Here is a 21,682-nt window from a genome sequence, read left to right as displayed (position 1 = left end):
AAAGGAATTTTTTTAAGATCTCTTTTCTTTGGTATACTGCAGCTTCTGTGTGCGGGTGAGAATTTCTTTTCCTTTTTCATGCTGTGGACTTGTTAGGTTTCCTGGTATCTTCCAACAATGCTGGAAAATCCTCAGCCATTGTTTTTTCATACCATCATAACACTATCTTTCATGTCTTAGTTGCTCCTGCCCTTGCCCCACATAACGTATTTTCCAATCTTTATCTCTGAACTGCATTATAGATAATTCCTTCTGATCTAGTTCACTCATTCACTTCAGCTATGTCTAATACACTGTTTAATCTGTCCCTGAGTTTTTTCATTTTAATCAGTACATTTTCATTTCTAGAAATTATTTTTAAACTACTTGATCTTTTTTTTAAGTTTCTTTTCCCTGCTGCTAATTTTAAGCACGTCTTTTCTTTAAAACATGCTACAGTAATTTTTTATTCTGTGTATACTTCAACTATTGCAAAATCTTTCTGGATCATTTTTTCTATTTATTCTCCTTTAGTGCCTTGTTTCCTTGTATGCTGTCACTTTTGACTATGAGTTGCTGATTTTCCTTAGAACTTTTTCTGTGTAAGTTATTTGAGGCCTGGGTGGAAATGATTTAAGTCTATTTCTGCCAGCCACCTTGGCACTTTAAATATTCTGTCCAAGGTTTTTCACACCATATAGGTAGTGTAAATTTAGATTGAAGCCATGGATGAAGGCAAGCTTTATTTTCCTCCCTTTTAGAAGGGTAAGGTTTATTTCTCTTTCACTTTCATGTACAGAGTATAGCACAGGGGATTCCAATTTGGAGTCTTTCCTATTAAATTCCCAGGTTCTGGATTTTATTTCCTGTTCCCTGCATGCCATACAGCCATCACAGTGGAATTGCAGAGTCTTCAGGGTTCAGCAGACATTCAAGGTGAAAGTCAAATTTTGAGCTCATTTAATCCCTAGGCTTCATGTTTTTACTTTGCTTTGGGGATTCATTAGTTCATTCAACAACTATATCTTGAGTGCCTACAAGGTGCCAGGTACTGTTCAAGAAACTTCTGTTACATCAGTGAACAAAATAAAAATCCCTGCTCTCAAGGGGCTTTCGTTTAGTAGGAAGAGACAGAAAATGAACCACAAACATAATAAATAAGTATCTTAGAAGTTGATAACAACAGTGAAAAAGAAAAAAAAACAACTAGAGAAGGACAGGGCAGATTGAAACTGCAGAGGAGAGAAGGAAAGATTTCAGCTTCAAATACAAGGGACATGTAGGCCTCTGAGAAAAGGTGATATTCGCGTAAAAGACTTGAAGGAGGTGTGGGAGTTATCCATGTGCATATTTGGGACAAGAGCGTTTCTGGCAGAAGAAAGAGCCACTGCAAAGATTCTAAGGGAGAAATCTGCCTGGTGTGTTCAAAGAACACAGGCCAATGTGTCTGGAACAGAGTGAGCAGGGAAAAGAGAACTGGAGATGAGAGTAGAGAAGTTGCAGGGCGGGGGTGGGGGGGAAGGGGGCAGATCATGGTACGCGTCACAAGACATTGAAAGGACACTGGCTTTTACTCTGAGTGAGAAGGGCAGCCTTTGAAAGGTTTTGAGCACAGAAGTGCCAAGATCTGGCTTAAGTTTGAAAGGCTCATTCTGGCTGTCGCACTAAGGCTAGATTATAAGGGACAAGGGTAAAAAGCAGGGAAATTATTTAAGAGGTTGTTGCAATAATCTGCCCTAGAGATCATGGTGGCTCCCACAGCTGGGCGCCACGGAAGTGGAGGGAAGGGTTGAATTCTGGGTATATTTTGAAGGCAGAGCCAAAAGAATTTCCTGACAGAATGAATGTGGGGTCTCACAGTGTTGAACATGACTCCGAGTTTTTTTGGGAGTTGCCATCCTCCTTTACCGGGAAGGCTGCTGGAATAGTGTTCTTTTTTTTTTTTAATCAGTTTATTGGATTTGTTTGTTTCTTTTTTTAAATATAAATTTATTTGTTTATTTTTGGCTGTGTTGGGTCTTCTTTGCTGCACACGGGCTTTCCCTAGTTGCGGTGGGAGGGGGCTACTCTTCGTTGTGGTGCATGGGCTTCTCACTGTGGTGGCTTCTCTTGTTGCAGAACACAGGCTCTAGGCACGCAGGCTCAGTAGTTGTGGCTCGTGGGCTCTAGAGCACAGGCTCAGTAGTTGTGGCACACAGGCATAGTTGCTCTGCACGGCATGTGGGATCTTCCTGGGCCAGGGCTCGAACCCATGTTCCCTGCATTGGCAGGCAGATTCTTAACCACTGCGCCACCAGGGAAGCCCCTGTTTCTTTTGTTTTATTTTGCTATTGAGTTGTATGAGTTCCTTATAATTTGTTATTAACCCCTTATCAGATAGATGGTTTCCAAATATTATCTACCATACTGGTTGGCTGCCTTTCATTTTGTTCATGGTTTCTTGTGTGGGGGATAAGCTTTTAATTTTAATTTAATTTAATTTATTTATTTAGGCCATGCCACACGGCATGTGGGATCTTAGTTCCCCTACCAGGGATCAAACCCGTGCCCCCTGCAGTGGAAGTGCAGAGTCTTAACCACGGGACCACCAGGGAAGTCCCTAGAATAGTGTTCTTGATGAAGAAGAAAAGAAATTCAGTTTGGATGTGTGAAGTTTGAGATGTCTGTTCAACATCCAGGAGATCTGCAAACTTCTAACTTCAGGGCAGCACAGTATATTTTATTCAGCATTTTATTTTAAGAGGGAGAGTCAATCAGGCTTCCACTCTGCCATAATACCAGAAGTGACCTGTTCCTTTGACTTCTTTCATCTGTCCCTCATATAATCCTAACTTTCCCTTTTACTAACTATTGGTGTTGTGCTCTAAACCTTCTCTAGTCTCCAACATCCTTTTTAAGACAGGAAGCGCAAAACTGAAGTCAGTATTCCAATAAAATTTAACAAAGACAGTAACCGAATTCTTGGGAGTTTCCAAAAAAGATGTCTTTAGAACACAGACACTATTTAAAGTAAATAATCCTAAGTGAAGTAGTAAAAAGCATGAGGCGTTTTACAGAATGCTTCTTTACAAAGTCGAAACATTTGAAAGGAGGTGCCCCAGATTCAGCATGAAGATACTGGAACTGTAATACCATATTCTGCTATGTTGCCCCTCAGTCTTTAGGATCTTGCATTTGATCTCATTATTCAGCCTTTGAAGAGGCCACAAACACGCAACTATATTAGGAAACAAATACACCAACCCTGTGGTAGCCTTGCAGGCATTTCAACTTAATTAATTTGGTCCTGAAAAATTATGGGGGAATCACACTAGGAAAAACTGGGAAGTTCTGAACAAATAGAAGATCTATCTGAACAGTTGCCAGGTGACAGTATCAAATTTGGCATTTCGATACTTAAAGATCCAGAGTAATTTTTATGGCATCTCCTCCCTAAATCCTAATTGATTGTGCTAGTAGAAGCAACTGTAAGAATATTAAATTCAGTTTCTGATTAAATACCATTTCTGTCCCTGCTTTGTAAAGCCCCCCCTTTTTCCCTTCTATTTATTTGAAATCTTATAGATGTCAAGTCCTACCTTCTAAGCATTTCAGAGTTCCTCTCTCACATACCTAAAGGGAATTTTAATATGATGCCTAATACGCAATAGTTCCTGTATGGTGCTGACATATATAAATGATGTAGCATGAAAAAGCAGCCTGGGACAGTAACATAGATGGGGATAAGCATGTTGGAATTCTCATTTCCCTTGTACAAAGAAACTTGTTCTTAACTGAAAAATCCGTAACACGACAGATGCTCCTATTTAATAACCAAAAGGTTTTAGAGATAAGAAAAGTAGGGCAAAGGGACAACTTAATACCTATCTCCAAAATAAAGGAATGTTTTTCAGAAAATGACAGGAGAATCATATGTAACAAGCTGGTACAGGCAGAATATGCAATCTTTCTTTTGCACTACAACACATTGCCTTCAATTAGAACTTGAAGTTGGAGGGAGCTTCAAGTACATTTAGATTATATCTCACTGCCCAGATGAGAAAAGTGACATGTAAAGTGCTAATAGTACTTACCCAAGGTATGACAGTGTGTCGGGCCAGTACAGGGGCCAGAATCCCAGTCTCCTCACTCCCAGACCAATAGCCTCTCAGAGGACTACATCTGAGGAGGTACTCAAATTCTCCAAATGCAATTAATCTGGATTCACATTAATTTAAAGCAAGCGAGCATACACCAAAGAGCAGCACTTCTGTAGCATCCCCTACGGATCTTATCAAAATGCAGTCAGATTCAGCAGGTCTGGGACAGGACCTGAGATTCTGCATTTCTATCAAGTTCCAGGGTGATTCCGAGGCTGCTGGCCCACAGGTTACTTTGAGTAGCAAGGCTGTAGGGTACTCTTAGAGCTGAGCAAGGTAAAAATAGGCTTATGATACATCCCTGTATATCTAAAAAGGCAGAAAGTGAATGACAGAAGGGGAGCTTGGCTTGGTGTGACTGAAACGGCTGGTACAATATCCTAGTTCAGATGTTGGTTGGCTATTTCATATCCATTTATATTCCCCCTTTCCCATGCCTGCTTCTATTATGCAGCCTGGAAATGTTAAAGACTTGCTTTCCCAGGCTCCCTAGCAGCTCAGGGTAGCTGTGTGCCCCGAACCTAGCCAATGAGACTATAAAGCAAATGTCTGCTGGGGTCTTCTGGTAAAGGAAAGGCTTTGTTGCAGATAAGACTGGGGCCGCCTCTTCATGCTCTTTCCTGCCTTGAATGAGAACTTGATGCTGACAGATGCTGCAGCCATCTGGTTACCATTAGGCAATAAGCCAACAGGAAAAGAATGGCTGAGCAGAAAGACAGAAAGAGCCTAAAGATTCGATGACAAAGCTGAACCCCGGCCCCAGGCTGGACTACCTACCACCAGACTTCTTCTTATGTAAAATAACTGAATGTTTGTATTGCTTAACCCATTGTTATTATCACTGCATAAGCCATTCTGTTATAAATCTGACACATCTCCTAATTAGATAGAGGCTTCCTCTCCTTCCAGTCACTTCAACAGTCTGGTTTTGTCCTTACTGCCAATCTCCAGCCTTTAGCGCTCTGTTTCTGTGCTCTAGCAAGGGGGCTCATTAGTGACCTTCTAAATGCCAAACACAAGGGCCCCTACTCAGCCTTCATCCTGTGTCAAATGCGCCTGGCATCTGATTCGATGTATCACCCCTTCTCTTTCCTCTGCTGATTTTCATGGCACTGCCCTAATCTGGTCTTCCTCCCCAGCCTCCACTGCTTCTCTCTGGCTCCTCTGCCTCTGCACCCCCTTTAAATCTGCATGTTTCCAAAACTTCCATCTTTGTCCGTACTTCCTTTCTACCTTACCTCCTTCCCTGTGTACTTTCATCAGTTCCAGATTTCAACATCCTGCAACCATTTCTTCAAATAGTAGTAAACACCAGTTAGCATGCATTTTTCCAAAACGGTGATGTAAGCCCAAGTATAAAAAGGCAGTGATGTAGCAAGAACTGGGCTTCCTTATGTCCAGCTGACCCCACCGGAGCAGCACACCTCTTAGGGAACAAGGACTAAGGAAAAAGCAACACAGAAATACGCTACATTTGCCTCTGCTTACTGTGGTCACACTTCTTTTAAGTTGTGTATTCTTGGATAAATAAATAAGGAACCTATACTGTGTGTGTATGTCTGTGTGTGTGTGTGTGTGTGTGTGTGTGTGTGTGTGTGTGTGTGTGTGTATGGTGAACGTACAGTCACTTCAAGTCCAGCCCAACCGTAACCTCACCTGAGACGCTATATACTCTAGGTCTCTAGTATGGAAATGATGACGCTGTATTGAAGTTATTTGTTCACGTTTGTTTTCTTCACTAGAATGTAAGCTACTGAAGGTCAGAAGCTGTCACTCTTTGGTGGGTGCTTGTTGAAAAGAACAGATACTTATTTAATGCAGTAGTTTAGGGTTATGGAGGACCAACGGCTTAACTGCATAAACTCTTGAGATTTCCTCCAGCTCTGTGACTTCCAGTGACCCCCATCTCTAGTTTGTGTGAGATTTTATACGTTAAGTATTAAAATCATTTACCCTCACTGTGTATGTTCTTCCTCCAACTCTGTCTCGGGCTTCTAAAACCAAAACATTAACTTCATGTTCTGCTAAGAGTTTGGCGGCAGATAATCCTAAAAGGAAAAAAAAGGAAAACAAAGTCGAGGAACATATTAACACCTACACGTGAAACATTCAACATTTAAACAGGTCTACATATAATATAAATGCAGGTATCAGACACAATTCATTGACTGTGCTATCTAATAAATTCTGAGCACACTGTGATGAACTGAGCCACCAATTTTATAATCTAGCATATATTACATTATCTATCATAAGCTAATTTTATTATCTATCATAAGGTTGGTTGAAAAAATGTAATAATTTAAAATATATATTTTGGGGGTTTTGGTGATAATCATATGTAAGGGAATTTGTTGAACCCCTAAATCAACCCTTATCACGCCACTCTTCTAGAAATCCTGATTGTATAAACAGAAGTATGTTTTCCTGGAAATTCCCCCTGGCTTACACCAGTCCCCAGTATCTCTGTGCTTTTCTCAATTTAAACCCCCCCTATAATGACCTCCTATCATTTATACCTGGGTTACATGCTTGCTGTATCATGTTTTCCCCGCTAGATTAAAAGTTACCAAAGGCAGGAACCATGTTTCATACTTTATTTATTGGCTCAAAGCTGAGTACAGGCTTTCACTCATAAACAAAAACCTTCATAAAAGATAGATTTTTAAACCCAGTATAGTAAGGGAATCCCCTGGCAGTCCAGGGGTTAGGACTCAGAGCTTTCACTGCCGTGGCCCTGGTTCAATCCCTGGTCAGGGAACTAAGATCCCGCAAGCCACACAGTACAGCCCAAAAAAGGCAAAACACAAGCAAACAAAAGTATAGTAATACCAGAAAAGTAGAGGAAAGTGTTGTGGATTAACATTATATCAAGGGTACATGCTATCAACATGACTTATCACTGATGTTAATCTTGTTCGCCTGGCTAAGGTAATGTTTGCCAGGTTTCTCCACTGTAAAGTTATTCTTTCTTTCCCCTTCCATGCTATACTCTTTGGAAGGAAGTCTATGTACAGCCTGCGCTTAAGAAGTAGGGAGGTATGTCCTACTTCCTTGAGGGTAGAGTATTGACATAAATGATTTGAAATTCATCTGCACAGGAGATTTGCCTCTTCTCTCCCATTTATTTATTTACTTAACCACTGACATATCCTTATGGAGTCATACATAGTTGTTTTATACTTTGGGTTATAGTCCAATACTATGTTATTTATTTTGTTGCTCAAATTGTTTCGGCTTTGGTCACTGGGAAGCTCTTGTGTCCCTCGGATATACTTGCATCATTATGTGTGTATGCGTGTGTTTGAGCACTTCCTTACTTTCTGGCATTAAGAGATGTTCCAGGCTCATCTTGTCTTTCTCTGCCCAGCCCTACAATCAGCTATTTCTTCAGTGAGCCTTGGTTCCTTTTATTGGAGAACAGTATTAGAAATCAAGATCTGGGCTCTAGGTGTGCCCATCACTACTGGGCTATCATTGCTTCTGGGACTTCTCAGCTCACAGAGTAAGGAAATAAATGTCTGTATACACATTTTTAAATCTATCAATACATTTTTGCACTTCAAATGCTATCTTATACCTAGTTATCTTTATCCTCCTATTACAAAAAATACGAAGCAGACTACACAGATAAACATACTTCAAGGAGAAAAAAAATGTTAGAATATTAGGGTGAAAGAGAAATAAGAATGACACCAGGGATAAGTTTAGTAAAATGATACCTAAATATGTATACCAGTGGTTGAGGAGAGGAACTATTCTTAGTGATTTTAAAACTCAGTAACTTGACAGCTCTAATGGTATATATCCTAAAGACAAAAAAGAGCTGCAAACATTTTGTTCAGTAATCATTTTGTGGGTGCTAGGATTAGAACTATTATTTTGAGGCCATTATGTATGTAATGTAGAATAAAGCAAGTGAGTAATCAGGCTGCTGTCACTGAGATCCAGGGTTTTGGGCCAGGAGATCAGGAAATTTAGATGAAAGAACAATGAAATTAAGTGCAAATTTAGGGCAGGAAATGTACAAGATGGGTCTGGAACCTCAAGTCACCAGAAAGCAAGGAGGCTAACAGAGGCCACGAGGAGTGTGACAAAAAGGCTCAGAAACCTACCTAGGTGAACTCCCACTGGCTAGAGATGGAACAATTTGAGTATCAAGTAAAAGTAACAGGGACTTCCCTGGTGGCACAGTGGTTAAGAATCCACCTACCAATGCAGGGGACTCGGGTTTGAGCCCTGGTCCGGGAAGATCCCACATGTCGCGGAGCAACTAAGCCTGTGTGCCACAACTACTGAGCCTGCACTCTAGAGCCCGTGAGCCACAACTACAGAGCCCGCGTGCCACAGCTACTGAAGCCCGTGTGCCTAGAGTCCGTGCTCCGCAACAAGAGAAGCCACCGCAATGAGAATCCCACGCACCGCAACAAAGAGTAGCCCCCACTGGCTGCAACTAGAGAAAGCCCACGTGCAGCAAGGAAGAGCAAACACATAAAAATAAATAATAACAAAGGCAATGGCTTAAATCCACTCATAATAATACTAAACAAACAAACAAAACCTCTCATTGGTCACCTTTGGAGAATGCTAAGGAACAAACTTATCATTTAAAAAAACAAAAAAGGGTTTTCCCTGGTGGCGCAGTGGTTGAGAGTCCACCTGCCAATGCAGGGGACGCGGGTTCGTGCCCCGGGCCGGAAGGATCCCACATGCCGCGGAGCGGCTGGGCCCGTGAGCCATGGCCGCTGAGCCTGCGCGTCCAGAGCCTCTGCTCCGCAACGGGAGAGGCCACAACAGTGAGAGGCCCGCGTACTGCAAAAGAACAAAAAAACCCCCAAAAACAAAAACAATTTGGCATTCATTCTACCCTCCTTATTTGCACCAAACCTCAAGGCAACCAAATAGCTAACAAAGGGAGGTTTCGCTGTATAAAAGCATGCTAGCTAATAAGTGAAGACAGGAATAATTAGAACATCAGCATTTTGCAACCCCTAATGAATTAATAGATCTGGTGCAATGATTGTCAACAGCTGCTAACATGACAAAAAAAAAGAGATAACCAGATGTTACTTGCCTCTTAATGGAAGCACATACCACCATGTATGAAGTAGTTAGAAAGAAGGAAGGAAGGAAGGAAGGGAGGGAGGGTGGGGAGAAAGGGAAGGAGCAAACAATCTAAATTCTAATGTGATCCAGCCTCTAGATCTGATACTTAGGGGCCAGAAAAACATGTTAAATAATACCACTGGGATGCAATCAACAAAATCTAGATTATAGGATTTATACAGGAGTACCCTGGGTTTTTCTGTTTATTTGTTTTTTAAAACAACTCGCCCCCTCCTGCTCTCTTTCTCCTTTCTTCACCAGTTTTTCCTACAATAAACCTCTTACATGGCTAGTTATGTCTTGATGTCTGCTCTCAGAGAAGCCAGACTGACAACAGTAGTTTGTTCATACACAGAATGGTATGAAATATACATAGCCAGAGTCAAGGATGAGTTTGGGTCTGTAAGATCTAAAATGCAGGGAGGCTAAACCGTAATATCCAGCACTGCTGTCTGCTAATGTTTGTATGTATTTTTGACTCCTTCAAGTACAGTGTACCCTTACACTGCTGACATCCACCCAAGATTTAGGTGTGCAACGAATATTTGGAATCTGCTCACAAAGAAAGGCACCCCGTGACAGTTTAAATAAATGCAAACTAATGTCCCCAAGCCTTGGTGCAATGTGCTTTCTGGGACACTGCCAAAGGCTTCTTCTGCTGACCATCATAAAAAAAAGGATGAAGGTGTAATGAAAAACATGTTTATGCATAAATCTTTGTTGTTATATCTGACTATTTCTGTAGGATTAAGTCTTAGAACAGAGATTACTAGGTCAAAAGATTTTAATAATTTTTAGGCTCAAAGCACCACTCTGTATTTAAAAGCAGAGAAACTCAAGATGCAAAAAGTTGAATTTCTTCCCAGTTCCCCTTAGTCAATCTAATCATAAACCAATTAGATAGATAAAAACACCCTTGGGTTTGCTAGAATTACTCGAGTAGCTCCTCTTCTAAAGAGAAGCAGAGGTGGCTCTGAATTCCAGCAGCAGTGGGACCTGCAGCTGTCCAGCCCCCAGAGGCAGCCTGGCAGTTGGTTTAGCACTTTACATCCTACAGATCAATTTCAGGTGCCTTTCCTGTTGCCTCTCACAACCATTCTTCAGAATAGATTTCATTACCCCATATTCCAGATAAGGATACCAAGTGCTTGATATGCCCACAACAAAGTCTCCTGAAAAGTGAAAATTTTTACTTCTTACACCCTCACTTATAAGGCTGAAGCCTTAATAAAATTGAATCTAGTGTGTAATTCTCAACAAGTTTGGTGAGTGGGGTTCAGTGCCAATAGTAAATAAACACTACTCCAGAGGCTAAAGGAGGGGAGGGAAGCAGGGCTAGCTGAGCCAGGACAAATGAGCACACCAGTGACAAAGGTCGTTTCGCACTTTGGCATTTAAGGATATAAACAAAATTAAAAAGGTGGATGGACCTAGAGTCTGTCATACAGAGTGAAGTAAGTCAGAAAGAGAAAAACAAATACTGTATGCTAACATATATATATATGGATTCTAAAAAAAAAAATGGTTCTGAAGAACCTAGGGGCAGGACAGGAGTAAAAACGCAGACGTTTTAGAGAATGGACTTGAGGACATGGGGAGGGGGAAGGGTAAGCTGGGATGAAGTGAGAGAGTGGCATGGACATATATACACTACCAAACGTAAAATAGCTAGCTAGTGGGAATCAGCCACATAGCACAGGGAGATCAGCTTGGTGCTTTGTGACCACCTCGAGGGGTGGGATAGGGAGGGTGGGAGGGAGGAAGACGCAAGAGGGAAGAGATATGGGGACATATGTATATGTATAACTGATTCACTTTGTTATACAGCAGAAACTAACACACCATGTAAAGCAATTATACTCCAATAAAGATGTTTTAAAAAATTCCCAAAATAACAAACAAACAAACAAAAAGCTGAAAAAAAAATGGTTGCTCTGCATTACAGGAAAATGATTGGCCCTATCCTGGCAAGGAAAGTTTAAGCTCTTAGTTTGAGAAATAAGGAACATGTTTAAAACATTTAAAAGGGATTCCAGAAAAATGGTTTCCAAAAGGTCTTGGAATGTGAAGGGGGAAGATTTAAGTCATTTAGAAAAATATTTTTTTAAGATGTTGAATAAATTGGGGGGGGGGTACCGTTTCAGTTTGCATGTTTATTGTGAAGAAGACTCTGATAAGGAACCTCCGTGGTAATTTAAAGCTAGAAAATACAGAATATGGAAATACAATCAAGATGCCATTAGAAAAAGTTATTTTTGAATAATAACTAATAACTAATTTTGAATAAATAACTCAGTAAGTCATAAATAAAGCACAGGCAAACACTTGCAGTCCAGAAAGGCTTTTTCCAATATATTGACTGTGGCTGTCTGTTGATTCGAATGGAAAAAAAAAAAACCTAAGATAATGTCTGCTTACATCTTGAATCAGGCATCTTGAATTATATTCCTTAATTCTTTTTTGTTATTATTCTGTGTATCACTTTGCATCCTACCCTCCCCTCACTACAAAATTCAGTAATCACTTATAGAAAAAAAATCGTATGTCAACTCCGCAGATTAGTTTAAGGGCTTTTGACATAAACTTCAAAATAAATAAATAAAAGCCTGTCTCTTTTTTTTTTGGTAAATGGGATAAAATTGTTAGAAAAGAAAAGGTTTGTTTTGTTTTGTTTTGTTTTTTTAAGAAAAGGTTTTTAAGTCTGAAGGTAAGTCACCAAATACAATGTAGCTACTAAAAAACAGATTTGATAATCAAATATTTTTTTTACTTTCAAATCAAATATTTGTTATGAAAAGAGAAAATCTCATATTAAACCTATTTCATCTTGTTCCAAAGAAATATAGATTAGCCAAAGCTGAGAGCATTGTGCATTACAGCTCTTCCTGTCACTCATTTTCTATCATTTAACGGCCACATAGAATCTAGGACAATAGAAGAAGCCTGCTTCCCACCCACCTCTCTTGGCACCCCTCCCCACCTCCAAGACAGGGAAAGGGTTTAGCACAGGGGCTTGCTGGTAAATGGTTAACAACCGTCCCTGGCCTCAGGGGATGGAGGGGACTCCTGATTTGCAGCATTTGGGTTTCCATGGTGTATATACACTCTCCACATGGCTGATTCAAAATCACCAGTGTGATTACTACCAATGTGATATCATTGACCGTGAAACTGGGAAGAGAAGTGTTCAATCAGGATCAGTCCTTTCATGACAGTAGAAGCTGGCTCCAACACACACTGTCAGACCTATAGACTCCTGGCCTCAGGTCAAGTCTCAAGTCTGGGAGAGAGTCTATTAGATGGGCAAGTGTATGAGATTCATTGGTGTCCTAGACTCTCAAGTGTCCTAGTGTCTAGCCTGTGAATCTCCCATGGGTGTGTTTGAAGGAAGAGGTCTAAGCGGGCACTGGCAAAATATCCCTGCCGCTGCACCAAGAGCTCTTCCTCTCCCAAATCATGGCAAACTGAGCCCATTAGGAGGAAAAGAACCCCAAACTCCCAAATGTCCTGTGGTTTTCTGTGACAGTAGAGAGCCTGGAGAAGCTAAATGCACAGAGTTTGTTAAAGCCCTATTATGTACATAAGGATCTGATCACTTTCAAAATGCAAAAACCTGAAAAAGGGAAAATAGCAGATTATGGCACAAGAGAAACTTTAATCACTTTGCAATTAAGTATTTTAAATAGGGATAATGAGTTTAAAACATGGGCTTCCCTGGTGGCGCAGTGGTTGTGAGTCCGCCTGCCGATGCAGGGGACACGGGTTCGTGCCCCGGTCTGGGAAGATCCCGCATGCTGCGGAGCAGCTGGGCCCGTGAGCCATGGCCGCTGAGCCTGCGCGTCCAGAGCCTGTGCTCCGCAACAGGAGAGGCCACAACAGTGAGAGGCCCGCGTACCGCAAAAAAACAAAACAAAACAAAACAAAACAATATGGGCTTCCCTGGTGGTGCAGTGGTTAAGAATCCGCTTGCCGGTGCAGGGGACACGGGTTCGAGCCCTGGTCCGGGAAGATCCCACGTGCCACGGAGCAACTAATCCCGTGCGCCACAACTACTGAGCCTGCGCTCTAGATACCGCGAGCCACAACTACTGAAGCCCGCGCCTAGAGCCTGTGCTCCGCAACAAGAGAAGCCACCACAATGAGAAGCCCGCGCACCGCAACGAAGAGTAGCCCCCGCTCTCTGCAACTAGGGAAAGCCCGCACCCAGCAATGAAGACCTAATGCAGCCAAAAATAAATAAAATAAATAAATAAATTTATTTTAAAAACCCCAACAATATAATTCCTCTTCTGGTTTCTCTCTATTAAACCATTTGGGTTTTAGAGAAACCAACATAAAATAGGTCAATGGATTTATTAGAGAGGCTTAAAAAAAAAAAAAACACCAAGTCTGCTAAAAGCACACCTCATATGAGAGTTCAGGCAATTGTTAATCCTGCTTATTAGATCAGGAGAGAGCCTGGGTGAGATGATGTATCCAGCCAGCAGTGCTGTTGCCATGGCAACCTCAAACCAAGCTCCAGCTTCTTAAAGCCACTGCCCATGGAAACTGTTTCCACAGATTCTGCAGTGCTTCCAATGTCCTGAGATGGTTACATCCCCACAGAAATGGGATAGGAAACGATTTAAGCCACACAGCACACCTGGAGAAGGAATTAATATCAGCAACAAGGTCTTTGAGGAAATGGTCCTTTGCTTCCTGGGCTATAAATCTGTACCCCTGCCTTCTCTACCTCACCAAGGGCTCTTTCCTTTACTTCTTCAAGTACACTCACATTACGAAAAAAGAGAAATTTGTCCATTTGACTCATGCTACACTTTCCAGTTCAATTACTGATTTTCCTTCTACAACAAATGATTAGAACAAACCTTGAAATGTAGCATATTCCTCATGAAAAATGTCCAGTGACCCCACTTTCAATACGGACAAGTGATATAATCATCTGTCACAAGCTGCTGTATTTTTCTTCTTAGCACACATCACCACCTGGCACTCTATATACATCTGCTGCTTCCAACCACTACAATCTTAGCCACTCTTGTCCAAACCATTGTGGCCTTTTGCCCTTGTCCAAGGCAACATGACCTCTTGCCCAGAGGTCTGCCTCTTAACTAGTGTGTTATATGTGTTAGACACCTTTGCATCCCTAGAATAGAGCCTACCGTGTTGCAGGTGCTCAAACACTCATTGCAATGAACAGAGGAACCACATACCAAGAAAAGAAAACCATGCTCACCTGGATGAGGGCAATGGCGAAGTTTCTAATGCTACTTAGATTATATTTATCTCAAGCAACTAAGAAAGACTGACAAGGACAGGGTGTCTGGTCATTTAAACCTTTATGCCCAAGTAAATTCGCAGATTCTTAATACTACTAGTACATTTTCTGGTCTTTGAACCAGTATTACGCTTTTTTTAGCAAAAGAGAATGGAGAATATCAATGTGCACACAAACTTGTCCCCGATATATACATACATACAATACAGCCATTCTTATTATCTATCATCTATCTATCTACCTACCTATATCTATATCCATCTGTATTTTGTGCTTCCTTTCAGACAAATAATTACCTGCTTTTGAAAATGCCAAATCTTCTGATCCCTTTGATAAGCTAAAAAGACAGAACTGTCTCAAATGATAGATAGATAAAAGCTAACAATTAACTTCAATTTGCCCTGAATTCAACAGACTTGTTGTCTAGACAGTCCTAATTTATTTGATTATTGTTCAGCATTCATCTTCACTTTAGATAAATGGATCTCACACGACTTAGGGAATGCAATTACTCCTTAATTCATTATTTGCCCCATTCTTGCACTGAAACTGAAAATACACCAAGGGCACTCCACACTGCTATCCTCAGATGCTGCACACTAGGATGCACTGTGGTTAGGAAGCAATTTCCAAAATGTTTTATGGAATACTAGTCCTCAAGATGCTCTGGGGAAAAGTATCAATGTTCATGGAAGTTGGGACATATGCTGTTTCTCCTTCTGGGAAGTGTATGGTGCACACTGGCATATTAAAGGCTCTGGTAAGTCCTGCAGTGAAGAGATTCGTTTAACTTAGCATTTCTCCACCTTTTGCCTTAAAAAAAATTACATCTCAAAACATACACTTTGGGAAAGCTGGTTTCGGCTCTTAAAATACTGTCAAATATTTACAGTAATAAACTCACCTGGGCAGAGTCCCAAGTGAACAACGCCCAGAGCACAAGCTAAGTGTTGAAGCAAAGCTTTAGTGTAGCTATGGCTTATGTTCTGCTGGCTCTCCTAGTTCTTCCTGTTTATTTCTTAAAGTGGTATTTTTCTTCAACTTTGACGTTCATCACCACCTATGAATGTGTACAGTGTACATCACATATTAAATACTTTAAGTTAATTTTCTATTATTCAGTTAAGTGATCTCTGACCAACAGAATTCTTACATAACTGCACATTTGGACTCTTGGACTGAATACTCCGAGGAAAATAAAATGTACAGTCAAACAACAGTTCATACTAAAGTTTTAGAAGCAATGTTCCCAAAGAAGGAAAAAAGCAAAACCCATAAATTTTGCTCATATCACATAGTGAGTGCTCGATCAATATTTATTGAATGAATAAATAAATGAATGAATGAAGAATACATGCAGACATGCAAGAAAATGGTCTTTCACTTAAGCCACAGCCCACAGCTAACTCATTTAATCTGAAAAAAAAAAGTCACCTGAAAGGTCATCCTTGTTACATTTCAGAATTTATCCAAAATCCACAGCACTTCTGTCAAGCATTATTTTCTCCATGAAACCCTTTCCTGTCTGTCATTTCCTTCTCCCTTTTTGTGCCACCACTGAAGCCCTGAACCAACCTCAAACACCAAGGGCACTTCAGGTTCATGGTTGTAACCCCTGCTACATAGAGGGGTCCCATGCCTCACACGGTCACTGGAGAGACAAATAGACTAACATAAATTAAGAGAACTTAACTCCTCCATTTGGGTCTGAATTTTGTCAGATGCCTTAAATGACCAATGTCCTTTATAAAGTAATTACAAATGCATAGTAAATTGAAATGTGTATTTAATATCGATGGCTTCAATTCAATACGTAAAATCCGTAAACACCAATCTTAGAAAACTATTTAAAACTCACATCAACCACCACAGCCTTCCATTTTCTTCACCAATATTGTCTCCCCAAATTCTTTCTTTTCAAAACATGGCAGGTTCACTGTTATATTTATCATGGTCTTAAGGTAGGAAATGGAGGTGCCTTATTTTTCAGCCTAGATGTCTTGACTGTTTTTATTATTGTCTGTTTACATATTCATTACTGGTAACTGTCTAATGACCTAATAAATCCTTTGAATTCTTATTTTTCACCACTCTGTGAGTCTCAGTATCAGCCCCAAATCTTTATATTATAGGGACAGTGACAATGAAGAGGTTTCCAGAATATCAGATGTTGGCCTGGTGCAGGGAAAAAAAAGTCTATGCATAAAAATATGCTTTTATTTTTGGTGAAAAGGTCCAATAGCTTTCATCAGATATTCAAAGGGACATTTGCTCCAAAAGGTTAAGAACCACTGATCTAAACTATTAAAATAATTGCTATACATTGTCATAAAACCACCAGGAATGGACTTTTCAAAAAGGAAATAAATTCTTCATATAAAAGTCATCCATCCTAATAGGGTGCCTAATATTTTTAAATTTAAATGTTCATGAAGCAGGGGAATTTCCTGGTGGTCCAGTGGTTAGGACTCCGTGCTTCCACTGCAGGGTCACAGGTTTGATCCCTAGTCGGGGAACTAAGGTTCTGCAAGCCGGGCGGTCAAAAAAAAAAAAAAGTTCATGAAGCAGTAACATGTGATGTAATATAGTCTAAAATATGAATTACTGTGAAACAACAGCCACTAGTTTTTAGAGCATCAAGTCTCAAAGTAAAACAATAATAAAAGTTTACTGCAGTTCTGTGAATGAGCCTATAAAGCAAGCCTAAGTGAGGTGGGGTATATTTTGTGGCTGTAAGACATGCTGTTCTCCATGATTTTTAATGACAAAAGGGAGATATATTAAGATGCTGCTATTCTTTGCGCAGAGATAGTTATGAAGAAATGAAAGATAATTCTGTTCATATGGACTGCTTTTGAGGAATTGAGGATTTGTACGCTTCTGGGAGCTATTTTGTTATATAATAGGAATAACACTGCATATGCAAAGTATTGGCCATATATTATAAGTGTGTGGGTAACATATTAAAATGTGCCAGTTCTGACAGAAGAAATATCCAAAAGCATTTAAAACTGGTATGGAGACTATTAAGTAATTCATGGGATACTGCTAAGCACACACAAAGATGAGGTGTTTCTGAGCTCAAGAACCCTTGAGAAGTAATGCCTCTCACCTGCTCGTGAAACACCCAGTCTGTATGCAGGGCTTATCCTAAGCCAGACTTGCATCTACTTTCATTTTAGTTGTGAACCATCTGGCAAGACACCACAGCCAGGAAGCAATGTTTCTGGTCAGTTTGGGTGTTAAAATCAAATCTGATTGATAAGAGATGATATTAAAGGAATCCCAGTGCCTGTTCCACTGTCACTGATGAAGTGGAAGTTGGGTTCTGGAATAGGAGTGTGAACTACTGCGCAAGAAATGCTCTCTTCTTCCCCCAAGTGGAAATGAACAAATTAATAATTAATAGTGACCACGGAAAGATCCAGGTTTTGAGGAGGCTGAAGCTTATATAATTTGGGTGCCCTCTTCAAGAAAAAAAAGAAAAGAATGCAAAAAGAAAATACAAGATTCAGCATGAAACTGGTTATTTATTTAGAATGAGAACCAGAAGGGACCTGCAGTTGTAAGGCCATAGACCATTAGCATGATCAGCTACATGGTAAATCCAATTCTGCTCACGACCAACTACTTGGAGTGAAGTGTGGAAAGGGAGAGAGAGCCAGTCATCAGGCAGAGAAAAAGTAACAGACAAAATGCTCCTTAAGGAATACTGGAACACAGAACAAGAAAAAGACAAGAATAAAATCCCAGAAAGAACCCTGAATTGTGAAATATGAATGGTATAGAGATGGGAATAGAGACAGAACTCCTAATCAATTTACACAACACATTATCATCATATTTATTTTCCAGTGATGAACAATTACATTGCTTCTAGGAAGCTCGCATACAAGAACTAGGCTTTTAGAAACACCAGTCCACTTCATTGCAGGCAGTCAACAAGTGTTTGTTGAATGAATAAATAAGCTAATAAATGAATGAAGGGAAACAAGAGAAGTACTTCTTTTTCGTACTCTCCACCAGGATCTGCTTTCCTGATGCTCCAACATACATGCATGTTTTTATTGGCACTGGCTGGAGTTGTCAAAGCAACAGCTCATGCCAATCTCTTCTCTGGTGATTAAGACTGTTATCCGAAACAGGCCAAGTCAAAACCTATCTTCACCCAAAAGAGTCTCCTCAAAAGGATTATACATAAAAATGGCTACTTTGGGGCACTCTACTTACTCCCTCCCACCTTATTTTTCCCTCTTTCTAAATTAGATCCTGCAGGTATATTTCAGAAATGATTAACATTCTCCCAGGTTGTGGACAGACTAGTGTGGGACTCTAGCTAGAGCTGAAACACAATTCCTAAATTTCAGACATTTTACCAATTATGACAACATAAGTGACAAATTTAATATATCAATCATGATGAGGTTTCCAGAAGATATGGGAAAGCCTTATGCATCACTCAGCTGGTCAGCTACAAACCCAAGCCAGGACCAGAGGAACCCAGGCTTGCCAGCTGTCTCATCACAGGGCAAGATTCAGGCAGTGGGGAAAGACACAAACAGGACATTCCCTTATCTGCCCTCAGCCCCTGCTTCACAAGAAGATTCCCTTTGGATAATAAATGCCCTACACTTTCTGCAAGTTCTAAAAGAAACGGCTGGAGTAGGTTAAAACTAAGAGCCCACCTCTCTCCCCCCACCCCCACCTTTTTTTCTTTTTTAAAAAAAAAAACCTTTTGCTAAAAGATTCTTCCTCCTTCCTCTCCAGTTACCAAATTTTCTAAGGAAAAGCGCTTTGAGAAGAGCAGGACTGAAATAACACTCAATACTACCAAAATCCGTATACTGATGTTCTGTTTAGGGCAAAGGGCGTGAAATCAGTAAGGCAAAGCAGCTACTTCAGGAATTAGGAGTGAGGGTCTTAAATGGGAGAAAATCATCGCCACTTCCCCGGTTAGGTGATTTGACATCTGCAGAGTTACCTCCGTTTCTAGGTTTTGTAAAATAGGGACGAATAAAGTACCCACCTTACAGGACAGCTGAGGATTGAGAAAATCCACGTAAACTGCTAAATATAACTGCACGGCAAGAGCTAATTAAATGTTAGTATTTCATAGTAGTAGTAAAATTATTGTGCCTGCCTCCCCCAGTTCACACCACCAGCAAACCCGGCTCAACCCCACCCCCCTCCTCGCAGAATCCGGGGCCCGGCCACTGTTGCACTCTCGCATGCACAAGGGAGACCCCCACCAAACGCCACCTTGCGGCTGCAAGTCCCTCACCCCAGGCCGGCCAGGGTCGCTCAGGCTAGCGCTACGGTCCACACTGACCTGAGATGCCGCCTCCTATCACGACTACGTCGAACATGCGTCCCGCTCTATTCGCCTTCTCCTGACTCTCCATGCTCTGGTCGAGGCTCTCCCGGGTCGTGGGTAGAGGAGTGGGGCCGGCCAAGGGCGGAGCGGACTTTTCTACCGACTCTCGGGGGGAGCCCGAGGGCGGAGCCGATTCCTCCACCGATACCCGGGCGGAGCCCGGTGCTGAGGGCGGAGCGGACCCTGGTACTGGTACTCCCGGGGACCCCGGGGGCGGAGCCGATTCTTCCACCGATGTTCGGGGGTAACCTAGCTCTGAGAGCTGGGTGGACTCTTGTGTTGACACTCGGGAGGAGTCCGAAAGTGGGATAGATCCTCGTACCGACCTCTCGGGGTGGGGGCTGAGAACCGAGGTCGGGGCAGACCCTTGTACCCATTCTCGGGAAGAGTCCAAGAGCGGGGCAGATCTTGGTGCAGATAGCCGGGGGTAGTCGGGCATGGAGACCTGGCTGGACTCTTGTACTGACAGTTGGGGGGAGCTACTGGGTGTAGGAGGTCCTCGTACCGAACCCCAGGGGAAGCCGGATACTGAGGGCGGGGTGAACCCAAGTAGTGACACTTGGGGAGTGTTACTGGGTTGTGGAGGTGCTGGTACCCATATTTTGAGGAAGCTGGGCATCGAGGGCGAGATGGATTCTTGTACCGACCCTTGGAGGGAGTTCTTGGTTGTAGAAGTTCCTGGTATTGATACCCGGGTGGAGTCGGGTACTGAGGGTGGGGCGGACCGACGTCGGGACAATCGGGGGGATACTGAGGGCGGGACAGATCCTTGTATAGATGCCCGGGGGTTGCTGGTGTCCGAGTTAGCGGCTGGGGCGGCTCCGTCCGAGGTGGTCGAGCGGGTCGCAGGCGCAGGGATCCGGTCGGTCTGGAGGCGGGCGCCAAAGCCCCAGAGGCCAACCTTGGTGTCTGTGTCAGTTCTTAGGCCAGGAGCGTGGCTGAGTTGGGAGGGCGCCCTGTGTCTCCGGGAGCACCCCGTGTCCGCTGCGGACGCGTTCGACAGGGGTTTGGAAAACTGACGGGAGACGGTCCGCCCCTCTGAATGGATGCTCCACATGGGCGTAGAGGACGAGGCCGCGCACAAGGCGGAGGCCGGGTTCGAGATCTGCGCAGCGGGGTCCCCGACTCTGGGAGCGCGCTGTGCCTCGCGCCCGCTCTCGCCGCCGCCACCCCCGCCGCAGCTGAAGGAGGCCGCTGAGTTGTGTGCGCTCATTGTTCTGGAGCGCGCGCGGGGGGCGGGCCTGGGGGGGCGATGTTCTGCTCTCCTCCGCCCCTCCCTCACGGGCGCGCGTCTCTCCCGCCCAAGCTGGCCTGGATCCGCACCCTCGGAGACCCGCCCCGAGAGCTGGGCCCACTGCGGGGTGGGGAGACGAGGCGCTGAAGCGGCCTAGCTCCGCTTTCCCGGCCTGTACGCGGCGCGCGCGCACCCGCGCGCGCGGGGAACCCTCCCGCCAGGTGTGGCCTGGCTACGCCACCGAAATAGGGGGTGTGGCCTGGCGAGAGTGTGGGCGTGGCCACATGGGGGTTCAACCTGGTGATTTTACGCTTTAACTAAAAGGGGAGGACTGAGGGGGGGTAGGGGGTGGGCTCAGGGAAGCGGGTACTGAAGGAAGCGGACCTAGAAGAAGTGGTCGCAGGGCCGCCCCCCCACCTGGTTTGGCTCTTTTGTGACGTCACCAGGAGCCTGTGAGGTCTGCGCAGTCGCACTCCCTCCCTCGGGAGGGGGGTTGGGGTGGGAACCACCCCCAGGGGGAGACTTTGCAGTTATTGCTTCTCAATGGGGTTTTTCAAGCTGAAGTTCTTAAC

At 42.8% G+C, this 21,682-nt stretch overlaps 1 protein-coding gene across 1 annotated transcript in view; it reads right to left on the bottom strand.

Moving 5' to 3' along the window:
- LOC101272725 (amine oxidase [flavin-containing] A) overlaps positions 1 to 21,403 on the bottom strand; it is a 71,442-nt gene extending 50,039 nt beyond the window's left edge. Inside the window, exons 1-2 of the mRNA XM_004283410.3 lie at positions 19,832 to 21,403; positions 6,072 to 6,166 (exon numbers count right to left, since the gene is read on the bottom strand). Coding sequence (XP_004283458.2) covers positions 6,072 to 6,166; positions 19,832 to 21,089 — 1,353 coding nt within the window. The 5' untranslated portion in view covers positions 21,090 to 21,403. The remainder of the gene's footprint in view (positions 1 to 6,071; positions 6,167 to 19,831) is intronic.
- Between the last annotated feature and the right edge of the window lie 279 nt (positions 21,404 to 21,682).

The sequence above is a fragment of the Orcinus orca genome, chromosome X, assembly GCF_937001465.1.
Source record: "Orcinus orca chromosome X, mOrcOrc1.1, whole genome shotgun sequence".
NCBI lineage: Eukaryota > Metazoa > Chordata > Mammalia > Artiodactyla > Delphinidae > Orcinus > Orcinus orca.
Note: the sequence above shows the minus strand (reverse complement) of the source record. Positions and strands in the feature narration are given on the sequence as shown.